The 25307-nt window shown below is 34.0% G+C and overlaps 1 protein-coding gene across 8 annotated transcripts in view; it reads right to left on the bottom strand.

The window, feature by feature from the left end:
* Positions 1–25307, bottom strand: part of LOC126972736 (heterogeneous nuclear ribonucleoprotein L) — a 423515-nt gene that overhangs the window by 88170 nt on the left and 310038 nt on the right. For all 8 annotated transcript variants that reach the window (XM_050819756.1, XM_050819670.1, XM_050819659.1 and 5 more), the window contains 2 exons: positions 23826–23922; positions 12945–12996 (listed from right to left, as the gene is read on the bottom strand). In XM_050819756.1, coding sequence (XP_050675713.1) covers positions 12945–12996; positions 23826–23922 — 149 coding nt within the window. The remainder of the gene's footprint in view (positions 1–12944; positions 12997–23825; positions 23923–25307) is intronic.

Below are 25307 nucleotides of genomic sequence, written 5' to 3'. Positions count from 1 at the left end.
GTGGTACTACATATAAAATAAACATATGAACCGGCAATATAAACATATTATATATCAATACTCTGCTCAACACATTATTATAACTCTTACTGTTTCAAGTAATTGGAATGTTCACAACATGACGACAACATGGGGAGTATATATAATATATACGAGATTATGACATGTGGTACTACATATAAAATAAACATATGAACCGGCAATATAAACATATTATATATCAATACTCTGCTCAACACATTATTATAACTCTTACTGTTTCAAGTAATTGGAATGTTCACAACATGACGACAACATGGGGAGTATATATAATATATACGAGATTATGACATGTGGTACTACATATAAAATAAACATATGAACCGGCAATATAAACATATTATATATCAATACTCTGCTCAACACATTATTATAACTCTTACTGTTTCAAGTAATTGGAATGTTCACAACATGACGACAACATGGGGAGTATATATAATATATACGAGATTATGACATGTGGTACTACATATAAAATAAACATATGAACCGGCAATATAAACATATTATATATCAATACTCTGCTCAACACATTATTATAACTCTTACTGTTTCAAGTAATTGGAATGTTCACAACATGACGACAACATGGGGAGTATATATAATATATACGAGATTATGACATGTGGTACTACATATAAAATAAACATATGAACCGGCAATATAAACATATTATATATCAATACTCTGCTCAACACATTATTATAACTCTTACTGTTTCAAGTAATTGGAATGTTCACAACATGACGACAACATGGGGAGTATATATAATATATACGAGATTATGACATGTGGTACTACATATAAAATAAACATATGAACCGGCAATATAAACATATTATATATCAATACTCTGCTCAACACATTATTATAACTCTTACTGTTTCAAGTAATTGGAATGTTCACAACATGACGACAACATGGGGAGTATATATAATATATACGAGATTATGACATGTGGTACTACATATAAAATAAACATATGAACCGGCAATATAAACATATTATATATCAATACTCTGCTCAACACATTATTATAACTCTTACTGTTTCAAGTAATTGGAATGTTCACAACATGACGACAACATGGGGAGTATATATAATATATACGAGATTATGACATGTGGTACTACATATAAAATAAACATATGAACCGGCAATATAAACATATTATATATCAATACTCTGCTCAACACATTATTATAACTCTTACTGTTTCAAGTAATTGGAATGTTCACAACATGACGACAACATGGGGAGTATATATAATATATACGAGATTATGACATGTGGTACTACATATAAAATAAACATATGAACCGGCAATATAAACATATTATATATCAATACTCTGCTCAACACATTATTATAACTCTTACTGTTTCAAGTAATTGGAATGTTCACAACATGACGACAACATGGGGAGTATATATAATATATACGAGATTATGACATGTGGTACTACATATAAAATAAACATATGAACCGGCAATATGAACATATTATATATCAATACTCTGTTCAACACATTATTATAACTCTTACTGTTTCAAGTAATTGGAATGTTCACAACATGACGACAACATGGGGAGTATATATAATATATACGAGATTATGACATGTGGTACTACATATAAAATAAACATATGAACCGGCAATATAAACATATTATATATCAATACTCTGCTCAACACATTATTATAACTCTTACTGTTTCAAGTAATTGGAATGTTCACAACATGACGACAACATGGGGAGTATATATAATATATACGAGATTATGACATGTGGTACTACATATAAAATAAACATATGAACCGGCAATATAAACATATTATATATCAATACTCTGCTCAACACATTATTATAACTCTTACTGTTTCAAGTAATTGGAATGTTCACAACATGACGACAACATGGGGAGTATATATAATATATACGAGATTATGACATGTGGTACTACATATAAAATAAACATATGAACCGGCAATATAAACATATTATATATCAATACTCTGCTCAACACATTATTATAACTCTTACTGTTTCAAGTAATTGGAATGTTCACAACATGACGACAACATGGGGAGTATATATAATATATACGAGATTATGACATGTGGTACTACATATAAAATAAACATATGAACCGGCAATATAAACATATTATATATCAATACTCTGTTCAACACATTATTATAACTCTTACTGTTTCAAGTAATTGGAATGTTCACAACATGACGACAACATGGGGAGTATATATAATATATACGAGATTATGACATGTGGTACTACATATAAAATAAACATATGAACCGGCAATATAAACATATTATATATCAATACTCTGCTCAACACATTATTATAACTCTTACTGTTTCAAGTAATTGGAATGTTCACAACATGACGACAACATGGGGAGTATATATAATATATACGAGATTATGACATGTGGTACTACATATAAAATAAACATATGAACCGGCAATATAAACATATTATATATCAATACTCTGCTCAACACATTATTATAACTCTTACTGTTTCAAGTAATTGGAATGTTCACAACATGACGACAACATGGGGAGTATATATAATATATACGAGATTATGACATGTGGGTACTGCATATAAAATAAACATATAAACCGGCAATATAAACAAATTATATATCAATACTCTGTTCAACACATTATTATAACTCTTACTGTTTCAAGTAATTGGAATGTTCACAACATGACGACAACATGGGGAGTATATATAATATATACGAGATTATGACATGTGGTACTACATATAAAATAAACATATGAACCGGCAATATAAACATATTATATATCAATACTCTGCTCAACACATTATTATAACTCTTACTGTTTCAAGTAATTGGAATGTTCACAACATGACGACAACATGGGGAGTATATATAATATATACGAGATTATGACATGTGGTACTACATATAAAATAAACATATGAACCGGCAATATAAACATATTATATATCAATACTCTGCTCAACACATTATTATAACTCTTACTGTTTCAAGTAATTGGAATGTTCACAACATGACGACAACATGGGGAGTATATATAATATATACGAGATTATGACATGTGGTACTACATATAAAATAAACATATGAACCGGCAATATAAACATATTATATATCAATACTCTGCTCAACACATTATTATAACTCTTACTGTTTCAAGTAATTGGAATGTTCACAACATGACGACAACATGGGGAGTATATATAATATATACGAGATTATGACATGTGGTACTACATATAAAATAAACATATGAACCGGCAATATAAACATATTATATATCAATACTCTGCTCAACACATTATTATAACTCTTACTGTTTCAAGTAATTGGAATGTTCACAACATGACGACAACATGGGGAGTATATATAATATATACGAGATTATGACATGTGGTACTACATATAAAATAAACATATGAACCGGCAATATAAACATATTATATATCAATACTCTGCTCAACACATTATTATAACTCTTACTGTTTCAAGTAATTGGAATGTTCACAACATGACGACAACATGGGGAGTATATATAATATATACGAGATTATGACATGTGGTACTACATATAAAATAAACATATGAACCGGCAATATAAACATATTATATATCAATACTCTGCTCAACACATTATTATAACTCTTACTGTTTCAAGTAATTGGAATGTTCACAACATGACGACAACATGGGGAGTATATATAATATATACGAGATTATGACATGTGGTACTACATATAAAATAAACATATGAACCGGCAATATAAACATATTATATATCAATACTCTGCTCAACACATTATTATAACTCTTACTGTTTCAAGTAATTGGAATGTTCACAACATGACGACAACATGGGGAGTATATATAATATATACGAGATTATGACATGTGGTACTACATATAAAATAAACATATGAACCGGCAATATAAACATATTATATATCAATACTCTGCTCAACACATTATTATAACTCTTACTGTTTCAAGTAATTGGAATGTTCACAACATGACGACAACATGGGGAGTATATATAATATATACGAGATTATGACATGTGGTACTACATATAAAATAAACATATGAACCGGCAATATAAACATATTATATATCAATACTCTGCTCAACACATTATTATAACTCTTACTGTTTCAAGTAATTGGAATGTTCACAACATGACGACAACATGGGGAGTATATATAATATATACGAGATTATGACATGTGGTACTACATATAAAATAAACATATGAACCGGCAATATAAACATATTATATATCAATACTCTGTTCAACACATTATTATAACTCTTACTGTTTCAAGTAATTGGAATGTTCACAACATGACGACAACATGGGGAGTATATATAATATATACGAGATTATGACATGTGGTACTACATATAAAATAAACATATGAACCGGCAATATAAACATATTATATATCAATACTCTGTTCAACACATTATTATAACTCTTACTGTTTCAATCAATAATCATAGTAACATATATATATATGTTATATATACGTCATCATCATCATCATCATTTTCTTTCACCAGCACCAGCGTCATGGTCGCCTACATCATCAGCATCATAAACATTATTTTTTTCAACAATACTCTGTTATATACATGCTGTCCCAAACTTATGGGACACGAAGGGAAACTACCTTAAATATCAAAGATAGACTATTTTACTGAAAAAACACTTTATGTTATTATTAAAACTTAGTAATACTGCATTCAATGATTTTGTAAAAATTACTTGCCTCGTCTAAGAATCGAACCGACTTAAATTAAAAAAAAAACACCCCTACTCTTATGATGCCAATCGAATCTTCTTAAGTAACATAATATTTTAAAACAAAGTAGTCAATTAAGTATATATCTTTTTGTAAATTAATTAATTAATTGCTCAAAAAGTGATCCCTCTTGTCTTACCCAAATCGCCAATCTTTTAATAAGACCTCTGCCTGTTGATTTTCTTATCACTTTATGGTTAATACTCGATGTGGTTTGGCACAATTCTGTGTGTAACTCGCCCACGTTCTCGTATCGCTTTTTCTATAGCATATCTTTCACGTATCCCCAAAAGAAGAAATGTAACGGTGTAAGGTCCAGGGATCTGATCGGCCATCTTATCGGTCCATTCATACCAATCCAATAGGACACATTCATTTTACGTTGTTCCTTTCTTTTAAAATACTATGTTACTTAATAAGAATTGTTAATTTTTGGCCATTCTTTCGATTGGCATCATAAAAGTTGTAATAGTCTTTTTTACACTTCAGTAAGTTCGTTTCCCAGACGAAGCAAGTAATTTTTAGAAAATCTTTGAATGCAGAAATAACTTTAAAAAATAACATAAAATCTTTTTTCAGTAAAATAACCTATCTTTAATATTTAAGGTACTTTCCCTTCATGTCCCACAACTTTGGAACACCTGTATATTCAATTTCTACCACAATGTTGCAAAAAAAAAAAACCACACAGCTTAAAACACTAAAATAAAATTGACAAAAAATATACACAATAAAACAATACTAAATCTAAAATAAAATAAACCATAATTTTTCAAACATAACCAAATACAGATCTCACACTAAGCATTATGCTGCAACGCTGGTTTTCAGTGAGAGTCTTACATGGGTGTCATCACAGATACAGCTTAGTCAAGTTTTCAATCAATTTACTAACTAATTAAAATTAAAATATGATAAGAAACAAAAAAAAAACACTAAATAAAATAAACGAAATACAAATAAAAATTAAAATAAACAAGAAAACATTAAGACAACTAATCAAAAGTGTCATCATATTCTGTTGTATATTCATTTTCTTATAAATAAATTAATAATTAAATAAATCTTTATTTTGCTAGAAAACATGTAAAAATGGGTATAAATAGTTTTAATGTATCAATGTTATCGGCCATTTCTGGCATGCAAAATTATAATTAACAAAATTCTAGTTATTATTATAATTGATTTAACATTAATAAACTCTATATTTTAAGCACTTAAATCAATTTAAATCATAATTATTATTTTTAAATGTCATTATTTAAAGACTAGAATTAATATATATTTTAAAATCAATTTAATTTAACCTAATGTGTTAACATCTCATATATGGAATAAAAACATTTATCTATAAGCCATGTAAAAAGATCCTTTTTAAATCCTTGCACGAGTAATACACGTAAGCTTGGAGGGATTTTATTAAATATTTTATACACATGACATAGCTACATTTTCTTAACTTCAAAATTTAGTATTTTACACCGTAAACATCCTGAAAATAATTAAAACAATTAAAGTCGTAGGGAGCACTCAAGAAACACCTCTTCCACAACATTCTGTTGTATATTCATTTTCTTCCACAACATTCTGTTGTATATTCATTTTCTACCACACTATTCTGTTGTATATTCATTTTCTACCACAATATTCTGTTGTATATTCATTTTCTACCACAATATTCTGTTGTATATTCATTTTCTACCACAATATTCTGTTGTATATTCATTTTCTTCCACAACATTCTGTTGTATATTCATTTTCTACCACAATATTCTGTTGTATATTCATTTTCTACCACAATATTCTGTTGTATATTCATTTTCTACCACAATATTCTGTTGTATATTCATTTTCTACCACAATATTCTGTTGTATATTCATTTTCCTCCACAATATTCTATTGTATATTCATTCTCTTGGCAGGTATACTCATTCTGCGGCAGCAAGAGGCTCTATCTTCATGTATAGATTATTTTAGATGTCAATCTTAATTCCTAAACCCATAATTAGTATAAAAAACGTTTGTCACATACACTAATAAAGACATGATCAAATCTTTCCATAGATCGGGTACTGTAATGCCTAAAATGGGGTCAAATATTAATCTTAATTCACCATTTGACTCCTAAAGCATACTTGGGTGTTCAATTTGGGTCAACAATTTATCACCGCTGTAGTTAAATGATTTGCACGAATTGAATTGATATTGACCCAGGTTCTAGGCCTTTATATTTCGAAGCTTTCATAGTCCGGTAATAACTCATCGTTTTTCATCGGAAACTGCGAATTTTTCAAGAACCCTCGACCTAGCTCAATATTCCCAAAAAAAAAAAATACTGTTCCGATGAGAGGTTTAATGTGGTCATAATTAAAAACTCACAAGTTATTGACTGTGATGCGGAAAAAACATATTTCCCAGAAACGGCCGTTTTGCATAAACACATCTACTCAAATATTCCCATAATTAAATGTATTTTTTTTTTCACATAAGTTTAGTGTTTTATAATTTATGTTGGTACATTACCTAGAATCCGGATGGAACGAGTTCTACTCGTGCTTGACTTTTTGGTAGAAATAAAAATAAAACTGCCACGGGGTAAATTGACGACCCATACAGCCCAGTGGTTAGCGACCCTACCTACTGAGCTAGAGGTTCCGGGTTTAAATCCCGGTAGGTGCAAACATTTATATGATGAATATCGATGTTTGTTTCCGAGTCATGGATGTTTATATGTATTTTTGTATGTTAAAGTAAGTATATTGTATTACATATGTCGTTGTCTTGTACCCAAAGTACAGGCTATGTCTAGTTTGGGGCAAGATAATTTGTGTAAAATTGTGTCAATATTATATTATATTATACTAGCTGACCCGGCAAACGTTGTTTTGCCATATAAAGTATAATTCACGCGAATGTTTTATAAATAATAAATAGCCTATGTGTTATTCTGGTGTGTAAGCTATATTATTGTAGAATTTGATCAAAATCCAATCAGAAGTTTTTGCGTTAAAGAAGTTCAAACATACATCCAGACATACAAACTTTCACATTTATAATATTAATAATGTATAATTCACGCGATAGTTTTAAAAATAATAATAGCCTATGTGTTATTCTGGCGTGTAAGCTATATATATTATTGTAAAGTTTCATCAATATCCATTCAGTAGTTTTTGCGTTAAAGAAGTTCAAACATACATCCAGACATACAAACTTTCACATTTATAATATTAAAAGGATTAAAATTATGCCCGACACCTTCACTGACGTTAAGGTGCGAGTTATGCTTTTGTATTTTCATATTCAATTTATGCAAAAAAGCAGAAACAATAAAAATCAGACTTTGTATAAGAGTCCTTCAACAACATTTATAGAGGTGTAAAAGCGAAAACATAACCTAACAAATAACTAACTAGTTGAATGTAGTTTTAGAACCTATTCTAATCCCTCACGTCTAACGGCCGTTATCAAAAACCTATCTATCCTTAGTTTAACTTACTAGAGTTAGACAAATCCATCCTTTCACGCTTATATATATATATATTTCAATACCCTATCGACAGATAACATTGGACTATAACCAATAACAAACATTGAACTATAACAACCTACATATATTGGACATAACGATGGATAGATAAGAACTTGTCATCAAACGGTGATAGCAGTCTATCCCTAACTAAAGATACGTTTTTTGAACACGCCCGAAGGTCTATTCTAAAAATAGCCGACTTTGATTTTTATTTTGTTACTATTTGCCGAATACAATTATATTTTATATTTGGAACGCACACAAAATATCACACGATAAAAAGGTTGAAATAATAATAACATAATGTTCGTAAAGTGGAAGTTTTGACAAAAAAACATCTACCATTAGATTCCGAATTTTATACCGGTGTATAAGCAATCTTGTTTCTGCAAAAGTCTGCTAAAGGATATTGTGAATCACATAAAGGGATAGATGATCAATCGAGTAAGCTAAGTAAATAGACGAATTTTTTCGCCTACGCCTTATTTTAATCAGCTTCTCCCTTCACAAGAATACGACCCCGAAGCTAAACTATCTCCCAAATAAAGATCAAAAGGTGTAGGAACTACTAGACAGGGGAATGAAATATGGCTCCGCGCGGAACTTTTATCGCCAACCTGTAAACATTACCTGAACTATCTAAGCATTGCTCGAGGGGTCCGCTATCGTACTGAACGTTTCATGTTCACCTATTCTATCACTGAACCTTTTTGCCTTTAAATAATATCTGATAACTGAGCTGGCAACATATAAAAATTCATGTGATATTTTTAGATGTGCTCCATTCCAATTATGGTAAATTTTGGATCTTTGAAACTTGTGTAATTTTTTAGTCTTGTCAATTGGATAGCCTTGTCAAGGCTTGTAATACAAATAAAACAATAGCGAGTTCTCTTTAGAAAAGCATCGGTGCGTATATAATTACAAACTGAAAATCTATTCTGGAATGCAAAATTGTATACTTCTGATGTGTAGAAAACATTAATATATCGATTCTTTTTAATATAATATACAGGTTATGATTTGTAAAGCAGCATGAGAAGAGTTCAGTACAGTCCAGTTTCACTGCGACCTGTTAACAATAGCTCATCATTTTCATGAATCTTACTATATCTTTTGATACAAACAGATCTACAAAACACAATTATATTTGCAACTATCAAGGAATACTTCACTCCTGACTGAAATCCCCTAAGGCCGGTGTGGACACTTTTCATTGGTCGATCTTGATTTAATCCAAGCCCAAAGCGAATATCATCGTAAGAGTTGAACTAATATTGAACACATTGTACGATTTTTATTAAATTTCAACCACAATTTTTCTCTATTCAGGTAGCCTTGATAGATTTTTAGACCGCCAATATTTGAACTTTTCTCAGCTTGGAACGCAACCAGTTTCATTTGATAAGAGCTCGTGAGAAACTCTTATCGTTGCGCTTTGGAAAAGCTTAAGCTTTTCCACAAATAGTTTGGTAACAATGAAAGAGAACTAACATAATGGCCAGTAAGGTGTAAAATGTATTTTAATCTTATTCATATATGATATATTAATTAATTTTACTTTTCGTTGCGTCATCAACAAATATCTAATATCTTTTACTAATATTATAAAGAGAAAAGTATTTCTAACGAAAACAAATCAAAAGCTAGCTTATTCATTTTAATATTCTTTCACGTGGTCTATTACCACTGAGTAACATGGGCTAACATGACATCACACTAACATGATATGGAATAATTTTGCATTGGTTGTTCCGGTGTACAAGAACTTTAAGACAATAATTTAAAGGCCTACTATTCTTATACTCTTATATTTCTTTTCTCGTTATGGGGTTTGCCAACGAGTGATTTCCGTCTGTTTTATTTTTTACTTTTAATGACGTAACGAAATAAAACAATATATTTTTATTAATTATATTAATAAGAAACGAACGCAATATTTGTATTAAACATTTATTTTGGTGTTTTACTGTGCTTTAAAATACATTTCAAAAAAATATTTTGATAATTTGCAAGGAATTGCATGTCGCTATCTCTTTTACTAGGTATTAGATCGACAGGGATAACAAGTGGTTAGGCCTATTTTTTTTCAATGAATGTTGAATTTTAAGACCAATTGTATTTCAGACAAGTATTTTGTACAAGTTAAGTATAAATTGTATGATTCTTATGTTTCTATTGTGATAAAGGTGGGTAGCCTATACAGCTCTGGTAGATTCCAAAACAAAACAAACATGCAGTTTAGCATAATAAAATTATCATCAAAAATATTTTAAATCCAACCTAACCATATACTGTCCTATTAATAAACGCGATGGAAAGTTACTCCAAGTTTAAAATTACTTCTCCCTGTCATGTAATTCTGTAGTTACAAAGATAAGATAAAGACTAAACTAAATAAAAACCAAGAATATACAAATTGTTGACTATATCACTGATAACATTGTCAATACAAATACAATTTTGAAGTTTTCCGAATGTTAGGCAGCCTTGTAAATAAATAATAAATATAACTTAAGTTTTAAATTTGGAATAACTTTACTTCGCGTTTATTAATAAGACAGATATTGTTTTACTATGAATAATATGGGTTACTGTTTATATGATAGAGGTAACACAATACCTTATTTTGTTTTTGATGAAAATATTCGAAATTATTACTTTAACGCTTCCGTTCTAGATTTATTAATAAAAATAATATGAATAGTAAGGTTTATTACCGTGATAGTCGTGACAATTTTAAGCTAATTTCATTAAAGCAATAATACCGACACTCTAGATTAAAATAATTATAAAACAAATTATGAACCCTAAGTCGATCACCAAAACGTATACAAATTAAATTATTGCAATCTGTACCCGTAACATATTACATATATATATATATATATATATATATATATATATATTTAATCAATATTATGTCACACTTAAGCAATATCAAGCAGTTTTCAACATAAGCAATACAATCAACGTGTATACCTACCGGGATTCGAACTCGGGACTTCGTGCACAGTTGTCTGGGTCACTTACCACTGGGCAGTGTCATCGTCAATTATTAATAGTGAAGTGAATAAGGCAAGAGTAACGAAACATAATGTAACGAGGAAGAAACAAGTGAAAATGAGAAAAATCATTAATTATGTATTACATTTCCAGCAAGGGGAAAACTAAGCTTATTACTGTCTACCAGGAAGATTGATGTTTATATGAAAATGAAAATATATTTATTTACATTATTTAAAACAGACATTTACATAATTTGGGCTAGTGTCCTCCTAGTATGTACGAGTATGTTACGGGTAATGCTAGAAGGTTGAGTAAACTGAGTTTCACCTGGGCATAACAAGTATTTTCCAAGCGCTTTGGGTAAAGTCCGAAAATTAAATCAATTTCATTTTGTATTCGCCGTTTAACCGTATACATCTAAGGCCGTTTTCAATAACTTATCTATCCTTAGTTTTACTTACTAGAGGTAGATGAATCTATAATTTTACGCTTAGTTACATTTCAATAACCTATCGACATAAAGTATTGGACTATAACTATATTGGACATAACTATGGATAGATAAGATCTTGACATTAAACGGTGACATTAAGCTATGCATCCGTAACTAGAGATACCTTATTGAAAACGGCCGCTATTCCTACCAGGTCTACTACGGTAAACGTGGAATACAAAATGAAATTCATTTAATTTTCAGACTTCACCCAAAAGGCCTTGGATAAAACTTATTATACTCGGTTAAACCTATGTTTACATAGCCTATGTCTAGCATTACTCGAAACTTAATAATATATGAGATATTTTTTTTTGTATAATAATTTTGTAAATTATTGCCAATCACCAAACTTTGTATACTTCTTTGCCGTCACGCATTTGTTAGGTGTTTGAAATTTGAATCAAAATAATTAGTTTTTTCATTTTAGTAATTAAAAGCCTACAATGTCCGTTTAAGAATAATATGATATTTGTGATAATGTGAGTATTATTGTAAGATTTATGGATGAAAATTAGTGTTGAAAGGGTAATAAACAAAGTTGCTAAGGAATTTTCACTACTGACGTGTATCTAAACAATTTGTTATGTTTTTGTAGTGGTAACCCTCACTTCTAGGATTAATACACAAATAAAATTTTAAAACAAAATTTAATGAACGATGCGGGACTCGACCCACGACCTCATGCATTCCATACCAGTGCTCTGTCAACTGAGCTAATCGTTCAAGTGACGTATCGTCATAAAATATCACTGACGTGAGTTCCAAAGACAGCAATTTAAATTTTAAATCTTCTACTTAAGATTTTAAAAGAGAAACGTTACGTTTCAGTGATCGACTTCGATTGTACATTGATAATATTATAAACAAATTTACCTTACCTAGATAATTGATACGTCTCGATACAGTCGGGCTTATTACTTATGTGTGCATGACAGCTACGTCTCACACTCTTATCTAGTTGTATGAATCATCTTAACAAAATATAATATAACACAATAGAACAGACTCACCTGTATAATCCCAGCTGTCCTGGTCATTCTTGAACACGTTCAATCTTTCGGGCTGCAATAAACAAATAAAAAACATCATTGAAAGTCAATCTTAAAAAAAATATAATTTATTTTAACAAAACAAATCTTATAACTATATTAACAATACTATGACTATATAAAATTAAAACGATCATTACGTGGAAGCGTACCAAGAATACTGGCAGTGGCTGATCCGTTGACCGAGATAGCTGCCAGCGGTTGGGTTACCAGTAGCCTTATTGAGGCGCGAATATAGTACTTTGAACATTCTTCGCGCCTCTGGGCCCCACGGGCCAAGATAATATTAATTAATTAATAATAATAATTTTAATAGTTTATTATATTTTAGGGATATCCCTCACTGCTGGGATTAAATATAAAAATTTAATTTAAGTGCCCTGGGACGGAACTCGAAACGCGGGTTCGTGTACCTACCGCATCGTCCATGAATTTCGGTTTTTTTTTTATAACAATAAGGGACGAGACGAGCAGGACGTTCAGCTGATGGTAATTGATACGCCCTGTCCATAACAATACAGTGCCACTACAATCTCTTTAGGATCTTACCTTCATCAGTAGTTGCGTACTATTGTTTTTTTCTTGTTTATATATATATAGCTCTATAGTCTCTGTTGTTGTGTCGCTATAACAGTACTGCCAGAAATATAAATACTTTTTTTATTTAACCCTTACTCCTTTATTGATTTTTCATCATTATAATAATAATAATAATCAGCATTACAACACAACACGTTTACATCAATCTTTAATACTGACAAAAAAAAATGTTATTTAATTATTAATAATAATATTCTAGTGATGCTTGTTTTGCATACCGTAAACAAAGGGACGATATGACGTCATCGACGTCACGATCAAGATAAAGTAACCGGGTTGTAGATGAATTACGCAGAAATAACTCATCAATATTTATCTTAAGCACCCACTTACACTTGATACGCTGTTTATTTAAATTGTATATAAATCTACAAATTTTAATTCACAATCATCATTAATTTGAAAAAGTCTCGACGATCACAAAGGCAGTCGTTAGCGCGTGTAAAGAACCGCAAAAAATAGACCAATGAAAGACGTTGAAAAGTGTCGCGAAAGCTTCCTTCCCCATCGGACCGCAAGCGATTGTGTTCGCAGTATTTAAAACTCCTTTGTTAAATCTGCTTAACAAAAGGCTAACGATAAAAGCAAACTCAGAGTATAATTTAAATGGACAGAATATTGTAATAATTAGTAAGCGAGAGCATTGGAGAGATATTAATCTGTTTTATTATGTGGTAGATTAGCTGAGTAGTGGGCATAGCAAGTTTATTAAGATATCGATCAAAAAAGTTATAGGCGTTATTTTGCAGAAATCCATAATTTGATGAGTCAACCTCTTCTGAAGATGCCTCGTGTAGAGGCGAAACACGAGTCGAATTGATAAAAGACAAAACTTAGCAGAATTAACACTCAATAAAAATCACGATATTTGGACTATTCTACCAGTAATTTCTAGAAATGTTTCTATAAGCTCAACGTTCTACAATTATTTTAATGCGTCAACTTCTGTAACAGTCTAATCTTTTTTTAGGAGGACAAAAGAGCCGCCCATTTAGCTGGGTGGACATGCCTTTCTAAGGATGTGCCACCGTGAACCAACACACCAATACACAGTTGGATTGTAACTTGAAGAACGTTCCACGAACCTAAAAACGTATAAAATCACACATCCAGATGTCGCAGAGATAGTATTATAGTTTATGCTTTCTATTTATGTGTATGTTTCTGCGCAAGCCACATAAAATGGTATAATATTATATTAGTGGGACAAATAGATGCCAGTGCCTACTTTACTCACCTACGAAATCTGTACGGCTACGGCGCCGAGTGGGACAAATAGGTGCCAGTGCCTACTTTACTCACCTACGAAATCTGTACGGCTACGGCGCCGAGTGGGACAAATAGGTGCCAGTGCCTACTATACTCACCTGCGAAATTTGTACGGCTACGACGCCGAGTGGGACAAATAGGTGCCAATGCCTACTTTACTCACCTACGAAATCTGTACGGCTACGGCGCCGAGTGGGACAAATAGGTGCCAGTGCCTACTTTACTCACCTACGAAATCTGTACGGCTACGGCGCCGAGTGGGACAAATAGGTGCCAGTGCCTACTTTACTCACCTACGAAATCTGTACGGCTACGGCGCCGAGTGGGACAAATAGATGCCAGTGGCTACTTTACTCACCTACGAAATCAGTACGGCTACGGCGCCGAGTGGGACAAATAGGTGCCAGTGCCTCCTTTACTCACCTACGAAATCTGTACGGCTTCGGCGCCGAGTGGGACTAATAGGTGCCAGTGCCTACTTTACTCACCTACGAAATCTGTACGGCTACGGCGCCGAGTGGGACAAATAGGTGGCAGTGCCTACTTTACTCACCTACGAAATCTGTACGGCTACGGCGCCGAGTGGGACAAATAGGTGCCAATGCCTACTTTCTCACCTACGAGATCTACGGCGCCGATTGGGTCAAATTGGTGTCAATGCCTACGCTACTCACCTACGTGAATTGAACGGCTACGGCACCGAGTGAAACTGTTACATAGTTACATACGGGTTGTTCCGCATCGCTTCGGATATGGATAAATGACTTATTAAGATGATTTTTATTAATTTATTATGTATGATTAAGGTAGCTCTACCCGAGCATTCATTTAATGTAGCTTCATGCTATAATAAGATAGTAACACAGAAACAGCTGTACATTGAATTCTTTTAAATAATACTTGCTGGATGTTCTAAAAATGATAAAGAGTTCAAAAAATACTTCATAGAATTTTCGCCAGATTGTCTGTATATGTATGTCTCGAAAAAGGGCAACATCTCTTGAGTAGATTTGATTCCAAGGGTCGGGACAACATATAGGCTATAATATATTGTCACACAAGATATGTCTGCATAAATTTTGCTGCTTTTTAGCGCCCACGCAGATGTTTTCGCGACCAATAAATATTATAAGAAAAAAACGGTAAATTAGGTATCGTTACACACTGCAATCAGATATTTGTCCGTACCTAAACGGGGAATAAACCTATCCTGCCAAAGCGCTAATAAATATAATGATATATGCTCGAGCGCGTAACACAATATCCCGTACTTTTATAACGTTCGCAGGAAGAGATATTGCCAACTGCATCGTGACTAGAATGTTCCACGGTCGAGTTTAAAACATGACAAATGTTCCGAGAGTGAGATGCGTTTTATTTGCGCGTATTATTGTTTGAAAAACGCTGAAAATTACACAAAATTTGATTGATCGAGTCGGGGTGAGCTGCGGTTTTTGCGAGAGAAATACCACCAGCCTTTATCCGTATTTATTATATCATTATTTATTAGTATTCAGATTTTTTTATGAAAATAAGGGACGAGACCAGCAGGACATTCAGCTGATGGTAATTGATACGCCCTACCCATTACAATGCAGTGCCGCTCAGGATTCTTGAAAAACCCAAAAATTCTGAGCGGCCCTACATTTATTGCGTTCGTCACCTTGAGACATAAGTTGTTAAGTCTCATTTGCCCTGTTATTTCACTACCTACGGAGCCCTTCAGACCGAAACACAGTAATGTTAACACATTACTACAGTTCATGGCAGAAATAGTCGACGTTGTGGTACCCATAATCTAGCCGGCTTCCTGTGCAAAGGAGCCTCACACTGGATCTTTTCCGATACGTCCGTGGAATGTATGCCTAAGTACTAGGTAGCCTTTTTACCAGTACTCAATATTTAAAAAAATTATTGTAAGAAATAACTTTACAGCATAGACTCGATTGAACGTTAGTAATTGTAAATCATTCGTGGTCTGATATGAGAATGGCAGACTTAAAGACAATGTCAGCACAGTTTTCTACTTAGTCGTGTGTCAATTGTCACTGTCCGAATCAAACCTGAACTGGATAAATGTTTTACATTGCTGCTTATTAACCAAGAATAATTTAAACACCTGGAGTAAATACGGCAATGTCTTGTAGTAATTTGTGGTATGTTCCATATTTCGTGTTTTTTTCCAAATTTTTTGATTGAAACCCATAATATTATATACTATAACCATTTGTACTTAAAAGCAGTGTCTTGTTGTGTTGTGATCTAAGAGAGTAACCAACTACGAATTACCCGCTGATGCAAGTTAAGTTGTTTCGATTAGGATTTCCATGAAGCCCCTTAAAATTCCTTTTTCTTCCAAAGATTCAATATTAAAATAATACATAGACCTTGAATGAATGAGTACCTAACGATGAGTCAAAGCCAAATTTTCCATAAAGCTTATTTAAAAAAAAACTTTCTCAAAATTCTTCAATATTAAAATTATTAAAGCCTTTATTTTCTCACGCATCCCGGTAACTCTTTCCATCTTGATAAAAACCCTCAGGAGTATCACACCGCCCGCACGCCAGTGAACACCCCGAAATCACGTTAACGGGTGATCAATTTTTGTAACCGGACTCGACATAACAGCGGTCGTTTAGGCCCACTTATTACCCATTGTGCGTTGTGATTTGTGGCTCCGGGGCGAGCCACTTATTCGGGTTAAAGTGACCCCGTTTATTTCTATTGTTGGTATAAAGAGCCGGTACAATATCTTTAATCCTCTCAACATTTAATAGTCGTGTCAGCTCGTCTTACCAAGTTCTATTTTTTCTTTTTTGTATAACAGGGTGTAAACGGGCAAGAGGCTCAAGTGATAGGTAGTGGTGAGGCAACCGATGGACATCCACAACACCAGGGGTCAAGAGATGATTTGCCGGTCTTGTTGGGAGTATCCTCTAGGTTCGGGAAAACTGCAGATATTCAAAACTGCAAAACATTCCTCGCGAAACGCGCGGTTGTTGAATGCCAGACGTCAACGCGATGCGAGTGGTATTTCGCATTAATTAATGTTTAATTAGTATTCAATTATCATGCCTAAGGTATTCGTTAGCTATTTTGCGCAGCTCGACGATGCCTAGTATGTGCCATTTTGCATGAAAACTGACCTCAATGAAAACCTATTGGGACTGTGGTTATTATTCGATCACGATGACCCTGTTCGAGTATTTTCGATCTGGTATGTATCATGTTCCTATAATTACATCGGTACCCTTACCCTTCAAACCAGAACACAGATTTTAAGTGCACTTATAGTGGACAAATATATTTTATATAAGAGAGTTTCTTGAGCCCTTTTTACTTACTTCTTAGGAATATTTTTTGAGAATTGTTTTTTCCGCAGAAAGATCTAAGGAAATAAAAAAATCAAATCGGTCCATCCATAAAAGATCAAGATATGATGTAGCAAAGATACAAAAAACTACAGATGAATTGAGAACCACCTCCTGTTTTTAAAGTTAGTAGAACACGCAAAAATAGATTGTTCACATACCTTTTCGTATACGTATTACATGACGCACATTCAGTCCGATTGCATCATTACTAAGAGTTTCCGAAATGATGTAGTATATATAGAGTTTTATTTAAATTTTATTACTGTTTAATGAAAAGTCCCACAGACCAAAATAATGAGAACAATACCGAACAGTCTGAAGTGATAAAAATATTCAAAGTTAACGAGGCATACCCGCCTTGCTTTGGGAGTTAATAGCGCGAGAACAACGAACATTATTGCGTGGATATTGCGGGTAGGTACGAGAATTTGTCACCGACATTTGAGCGACGTTACTTTTTAACCGACTCCAAAGTAGAAAAATGTTTTAAATTCGTCTGTATTAATTCAATTTCAAAATCTCTTTACTATCAAGTAAATTAAGTTATGTAAAAAACCAGTGTAGGTAGATCCTAGTAGTACAGTATCGTGATTTTAGGTATTGTTTTGTGGGTACTTAGGCCTAATAAAAACATATAAAACATATAGAATAAGTTCATTACATGGTAAAAAAACGATGTTAAGTATAATAATTATTAATTCAGCAAGGTTTTTAGTCTATGTAAGCCTTAGACACAGCATTACATTTTATATCACTGACAATTTTTTTTAGTTGGAACTTAGTAATAAAAGCAATTGCGTGTTATTCATTCAGCAAATTCGTCTGTATGTTTTTTATGTTTGTTACTTCATACGTGGGTAACACTGAAAATGTTTCGAACTGGCCAGTTTTGCTAATGAAAACTTTTTGGTAACCTAATGTAGTATATTGCATTCATTTGTCATGAGTTTTTGTGAATTGGCGGCAAATGTAAAACTCTTGTAACAAGTGACAACCTAACGCGAGAAAATTTTCGGTCAATGATTTATTATGACTTTCGTTGTGGGCTTACTCAACAACAAAGCGATAGGCTGCGATTAGCATTTTTTAATGAAGCCCCATCTCGTAAGCCTCTATTTACAATTTTTTTTTTATGGATTAGGAGGACAAACGAGCGTACGGGTCACCTGTTGTTAAGTGATCACCGCCGCCCACAATCTCTTGCAACACCAGAGGAATCACAGGAGCGTTGCCGGCCTTTAAGGAAGGTGTACGCGCTTTTTCTGAAGGTTTTACCCATGTCGTATCGTCCTGGAAACACCGCACAAGGAAGCTCATTCCACAGCTTTGTAGTACGTGGAAGAAAGCTCCTTGAAAACCGCACTGTGGAGGACCGCCACACATCCAGATGGTGAGGATGATATCCTAACTTGTGGCGTGTCGTGCGAAGGTGGAATTCGGCGGCAGGAATCAGGTTAAACAGCTCTTCGGAACACTTCCCGTGATAAATGCGGTAGAAGACACACAATGAAGCGACGTCTCTACGCAACGCCAAGTGATCCAGCCGTTCACAGAGCACTGTGTCCCCGACAATTCGAGCTGCTCTGCGTTGCACGCGGTCAAATGGATCGAGCTGATACTGGGGTGCGCCAGACCAGAGATGACAGCAATACTCCATGTGTGGCCGGACCTGCGCTTTGTAGAGCGCTAGTATGTGGGCCAGCTTGAAGTATTGCCGTGCTCTATAAATGACGCCCAGTTTCTTTGAAGCCAATTTGGCTTTGGCTTCCACGAAATTGGCAATCGCTCGAGATTTCGAGACCCAGTATTACGATACTAGGCTAGGGAGTGGAAGTGTTGCCGAAGAGCGGTGATACGACAAATGGGGTTTTTTTAGTGGTAAACGCGCAAACTTGAGTCTTCTGGGGGTTAAAGGGAGAGGACTCGATAGAAGACACAAGTTTCTCCCGGCACTCGTCGACGATTTCCCGAGAGAGACCTGCATGGCCAGTGTATACGGCATCACCAGTGCTGTCGTCTGCATAGCAATGAATGTTGGAGGTGTCCAACATATCATTGATATGCAGAAGAAACAGCGTGGGAGACAGCACACAGCCTTGGGGCACTCCAGCATTCACGGGCTTCGGGTTCGAGCAATATCCTTCGACAACGACCTGTATGCTGCGCCCAGTGAGGAAGCTGGAGGTCCACTTGCACAAGCTCTCGGGAAGCCCAAATGATGGAAGTTTGGAGAGGAGCGCCTTGTGCCATACACCATCAAAGGCCTTCGCTATATCCAGGCTATCTGCCAGGCCTTCCCCCTTGCTTTCAATAGCCGCTGCCCATCTATGTGTTAGGTATACCAGAAGATCACCTGCCGACCGACCATGGCGAAACCCGTATTGTCGATCGTTGATCAACTGGTGACCCTCTAGATATACTAAGAGCTGACGGCTAATTATGCTCTCCATGATTTTGGAGAGCAGGGAGGTAATAGCAATAGGCCTGTAGTTTGCCGGATCCGAACTGTCTCCTTTTTTTTGGATCGGATGGACAAGGGCTGACTTCCATCAGTCAGGGACTACGCCTTTAGAATAAGAGTGCCGGAATAAACGCGTTAGCACCGGCGTCAACTCAGGGGCACACGTTCTAAGCACGATTGGAGAAATGCCATCCGGCCCGCTCGACTTCCTGACGTCCAACGAAAACAGAGCTCGCCTAACAGTTTTCTGTCTGAACTGTACTTCAGGCATAGAGCTCTGACACCGCGGGATGGTCGGCGTTTTTTGCAGTCAGATGCTGCTTTAACTGACGCATCGAACCAGGGCTGTGATCTGCCACCGATGGGTACACTCCGCAAAACGGGCAATTGAATATTAGACTATGGCAGGTGTCGAGATAATGAGTCATCCGCAATACAATCCTGACCTGGCGCTCTGCGACTTTTATTTATTCCTAACTAAAATAAAAATGTAACTTTTAATGCTTTAACGTTTTAATGCTTTAAAAGTGTTTTATTTAAATCGGTTAATATACTTGAAACGAGTCTGCTATTATGGCATAAAAGACAAAACAGCCGCCTACATGCAGCAAAACAACAAAAGCAAGCACCGCACGAATAGAACGACAATACCGAGGCACGTACTCATTTCATTTCGGACTATTTATCTCGCGTGAAATTGCATCTAATAGCTGCCTTAATGGCTTCAGTCGTCCACTACACTGCATAACCTTTTTCAATGGCCCTCCGGCTACGAGGTTTTTGTATTCAAGTGCAGAGTTTATCACACGTGTATTATTTATGATGTCGTGAATTAATTTTATATTTAATTGTTAGGAAATGTGTTTTTGTCGAATATAATCATCATGATCATCATCATTTCAACCGGAAGACGTCCAGTGCTGTATAAAGGCATCCCCAAAGATCGCCATGATGATCGGTCCTGCGGTGCCATCATCCAACCTACTCCGGGGATCTTAATCAGATTGTCACTACATCTTGTGAGGAGTTCATCCTACGAACACTACGTCTTTCGATACGTGGTCACTATTCGAGGAATTTACTGCCCCAACGTCCATCTGTCCGTCGAGGTCTGAGTCCTGGCCACTGCCACTTCAGTTTCGCAACCATCTTGGCTATGTTAATGACTTTGGTTCTCCTACAGATCTACTCACTTATGATTCGATCGCAGGGAAACTCCAAGTATAGCCCTTTCTGTTGCCCTCTGAGCGAATCCTGAGCTTCCCCATAGGCACATAATTAGCGACCACGACTGCGTTCCGTATATCGTCACTGGCAACACACACTGGTTATAAACGTTCGCTTTCATACACTGTGGTATTTGGGACGAGAAAAGTGCATCTTGGCAATGGTTTGCATTGAAAAAGGTTTCCATAGAAATCTTTGGAAAATTAGCAGTACGAGGAGAAGAAAAGGAACAAGAAAACGTGCAAATACGGTGCTTCTTGTTCCAGCCTTGCAAGCCACATACTAATGTGTTATCCGATATCGAATTCAGATCTACGTTTATTGCACGCTATTTAAGGTTTATTAAATTGTTTAGTGATTCCTCTAGTGTTACAAGAAAGTGTGTGTCCCGATTCCTGACGACAGTACTATTTTCTTTTGTTCTTGTCTTTCAGAAAAAATACAGGGATTTTATTGAAGGTACTCTGGTCTCATCGACCTAGTAAATACGGCGAAAGGAAGATCGTTCCAAAATTTGGTTATACGTCAGATAATGTTTCTGGTTTGGGTTTTAAAAGAATCTAGCGCAACATGCAATCTAATCGATAGAACTAAAAAGCAAGTAATCCAGTCGTGTACATAGTACTGAATTCCGACAAGCAAGTAGCTCTGCACGCGGTCAAATGGTTTGAGCATGCCTTGGTGTGTATCAGATCAGATACACATGTCTTGCACAGCTTTTAAATAATGCTCCTAAAGGCTGACTATCGGCTTCGGTTCCGACCTAGTACAGCTCTGAGCATTGATGATAACTATATATAGGTCTTAAAAAATGAATACAGACTAATGGCAAAAATAGACGTTTACTTGCAACGTTTTACTGCAGGGATGTAGGTACTCAAATAGCCAATTATCGGAATCTTGGAATTTTATAATGGTTTGCCAAAAACATAAGTCAAATACCCAATTGTGCGTATATTTTCCTTCTCGTGTCTCTAAACGTCGTCGTTATAGACGCTAATTACTGCCACTTCCCTTAAATGTCCTTCATTTGTATCTTTGACGGTTTCGTGTTAATTGAGTTTTTTAAAATGACGCTTATAAACACGCTAGCTGATACACAGCAACTTCGTCCGCGTGCATGCTGTCGCGTAATTTTTTGTAAATTTTTTTGGAAAGTCAGTAGTACATTATTTTATTCTATCATCAATACTTTTAACAGCGCAAGCGATGTAAATAGGTATTTTTTTACACCTTGGGTTTTACATTACATTATTGGAGTTTTAGAAAGGATCTCCAATTTTTTTTTAATATAATATAGCTTATATCACCCGGGCATAGTCTAGCTTCCCAGCAGTAAAAGGAGTTTACAAATCAGTTCAGTAGTTTCGGAGTCTATTCAATGCAAACAAATCTTTCCTCTTATTACATTAATATAGATAAATTGCTTCTATTTAAATATTTTAGGCAAACGTTGTTGTTAATTTAGACTTCTATTCTGAATCCAGCACGGGTGATTAAATGGAGTGGCCTGTGTGTTTCCATTAATTTCAAAATTAATATGATTTGTTACCCGGTTGAATGAGTATCAGTTGTGAGCGTCATGACGCTTGTTGAGTCTTTGTTAATATTGTGAATAACACGCCTCTCACTTACTCTTCTTCTTTTAAGTAAGTATAAGGCACTCTCACACCCTATTGTTAACTATACTCACTAAAGAGAAAATCAGTAAAATTTGTGACACAAAATCTTTAGGTCAATCTGAGCGTAATTGTAAACGAAAACTAGCACCTTTTTATTTCCAAACTAGTGCTGTATGATGGTATCGATAAATTAAATTAATGATTTTTTAAACCACTTTTTTGCAAACTGTTATGATTATATGTTCAGATTATAGACATTTCTTTAAATAATTAAAGGTTGACTCACCTTAGCGAACTCAATCTTGAGCGTGCAGCATCCGGAGTAAATATCGCAGCCGTGCAGAGCTTCCTTCGCGCGTGTCGCCGACTCTATACTCTCAAATGTATGGTACACGAGTTAAGGATATTTGTAATTTGTATAAGTAATTACAGTAAAAATATAATAAGATATATAGTAAACACGATAAAAGTACAAAAAATAAGAATTAATAGTCATCTGCCCAAAGAACTAGCAACTTATCAATTAATTTTCAAAATAATTATATTATCTAAAAAATAATTAAGTGAATAATTAAATCTTTCTAATTTTTTTACAAGATGGCGCACTTCCAGACATTTAGTAATAATCATATTGCAAAAATTATACTCAATACTATATAAAACTACATATAATAATATACACTTTTACAAAAAATATTTTGCCCCAATATTTGTTACTATGAACAAATTATTTAATGCGGTACACTGTCATTTAGCGGCAGTGCACCCATGGCGTAACTGCTTATATTCAGCTAATTTTCGAAAAGTCGATGCACGCTTCTATTATTACAAACAACTGAGACACGGATCTATAAAACAAAATCGATAAATAAGTATGCAAATAAGCATTCTACAATAAATTATCAAAAAAAAACGCAAGCAAAGTGTCAAAACATAATGTGTAGATATTACTAAAAAAAAATTCATTAAATCAACAAAAAACTCAAAACATCTCTATAATGTATTACCTAACGTTACAATTCAACAAGTATAAAGCCGTGACTAGTGTTTGACTCACAATTAATGCGTTGACGATGAAACCGCGTAGTAATCGATAAAATTGAATTAACTACTCTATAAATGAAAAGGGAAATTATTGTATGTAGAAGAGGATCTTAAGGAAAAATTAATATTTTTTGAATTATTTATATTTAAGATATATTATTTTAATTATTATTTAATTATTTATATTTATGACATAAAGTTTTTAAGTAAATATTGAGAGTAATAAAATTTCAATTTAGGGGCCTATCAATATTTTATTCTGAACATTATCTATGTTGAATGTATTTCTAATGACTATTCCTCAAAACTGAATCAATTTTGTGTTCATTGCACAGCTTAGCAAAATAGCAAATGTCTGAAACAAGCAGAAAGGTAAAAGGCCTAAAAGGGATGTTTTTCTCAAAATTGATTCCTAAAAGAGAATTCCAAAATTCTTTTTGATGTCATTAAATTCAGATAACATAATTATTTGCGTTAGTTTGTTATACTAAATCGATTCGAGTGCACATTATTAAACTCAAGTTAAAAGGAAAAGAGCTCGAAATGAATCGAGTTCGCAATGAATTAAATAATTTTAAGGAAAACATAAAGAACCTTGCCTCCTCACTAACAGTACATAGAAAATAACTTAGCTGTGCTTAGCTTAAGACTGCGAGAAAAAATGAGGCGATATTAATTTATCGCTGAAGTATATCAATTATTATATAAGCATCGATAACATGCT

This window comes from Leptidea sinapis, chromosome 2 (genome assembly GCF_905404315.1).
Source record: "Leptidea sinapis chromosome 2, ilLepSina1.1, whole genome shotgun sequence".
In the NCBI taxonomy this organism is placed as follows: Eukaryota; Metazoa; Arthropoda; class Insecta; order Lepidoptera; family Pieridae; genus Leptidea; species Leptidea sinapis.
This window is presented reverse-complemented; position numbering and strand designations above follow the sequence as displayed.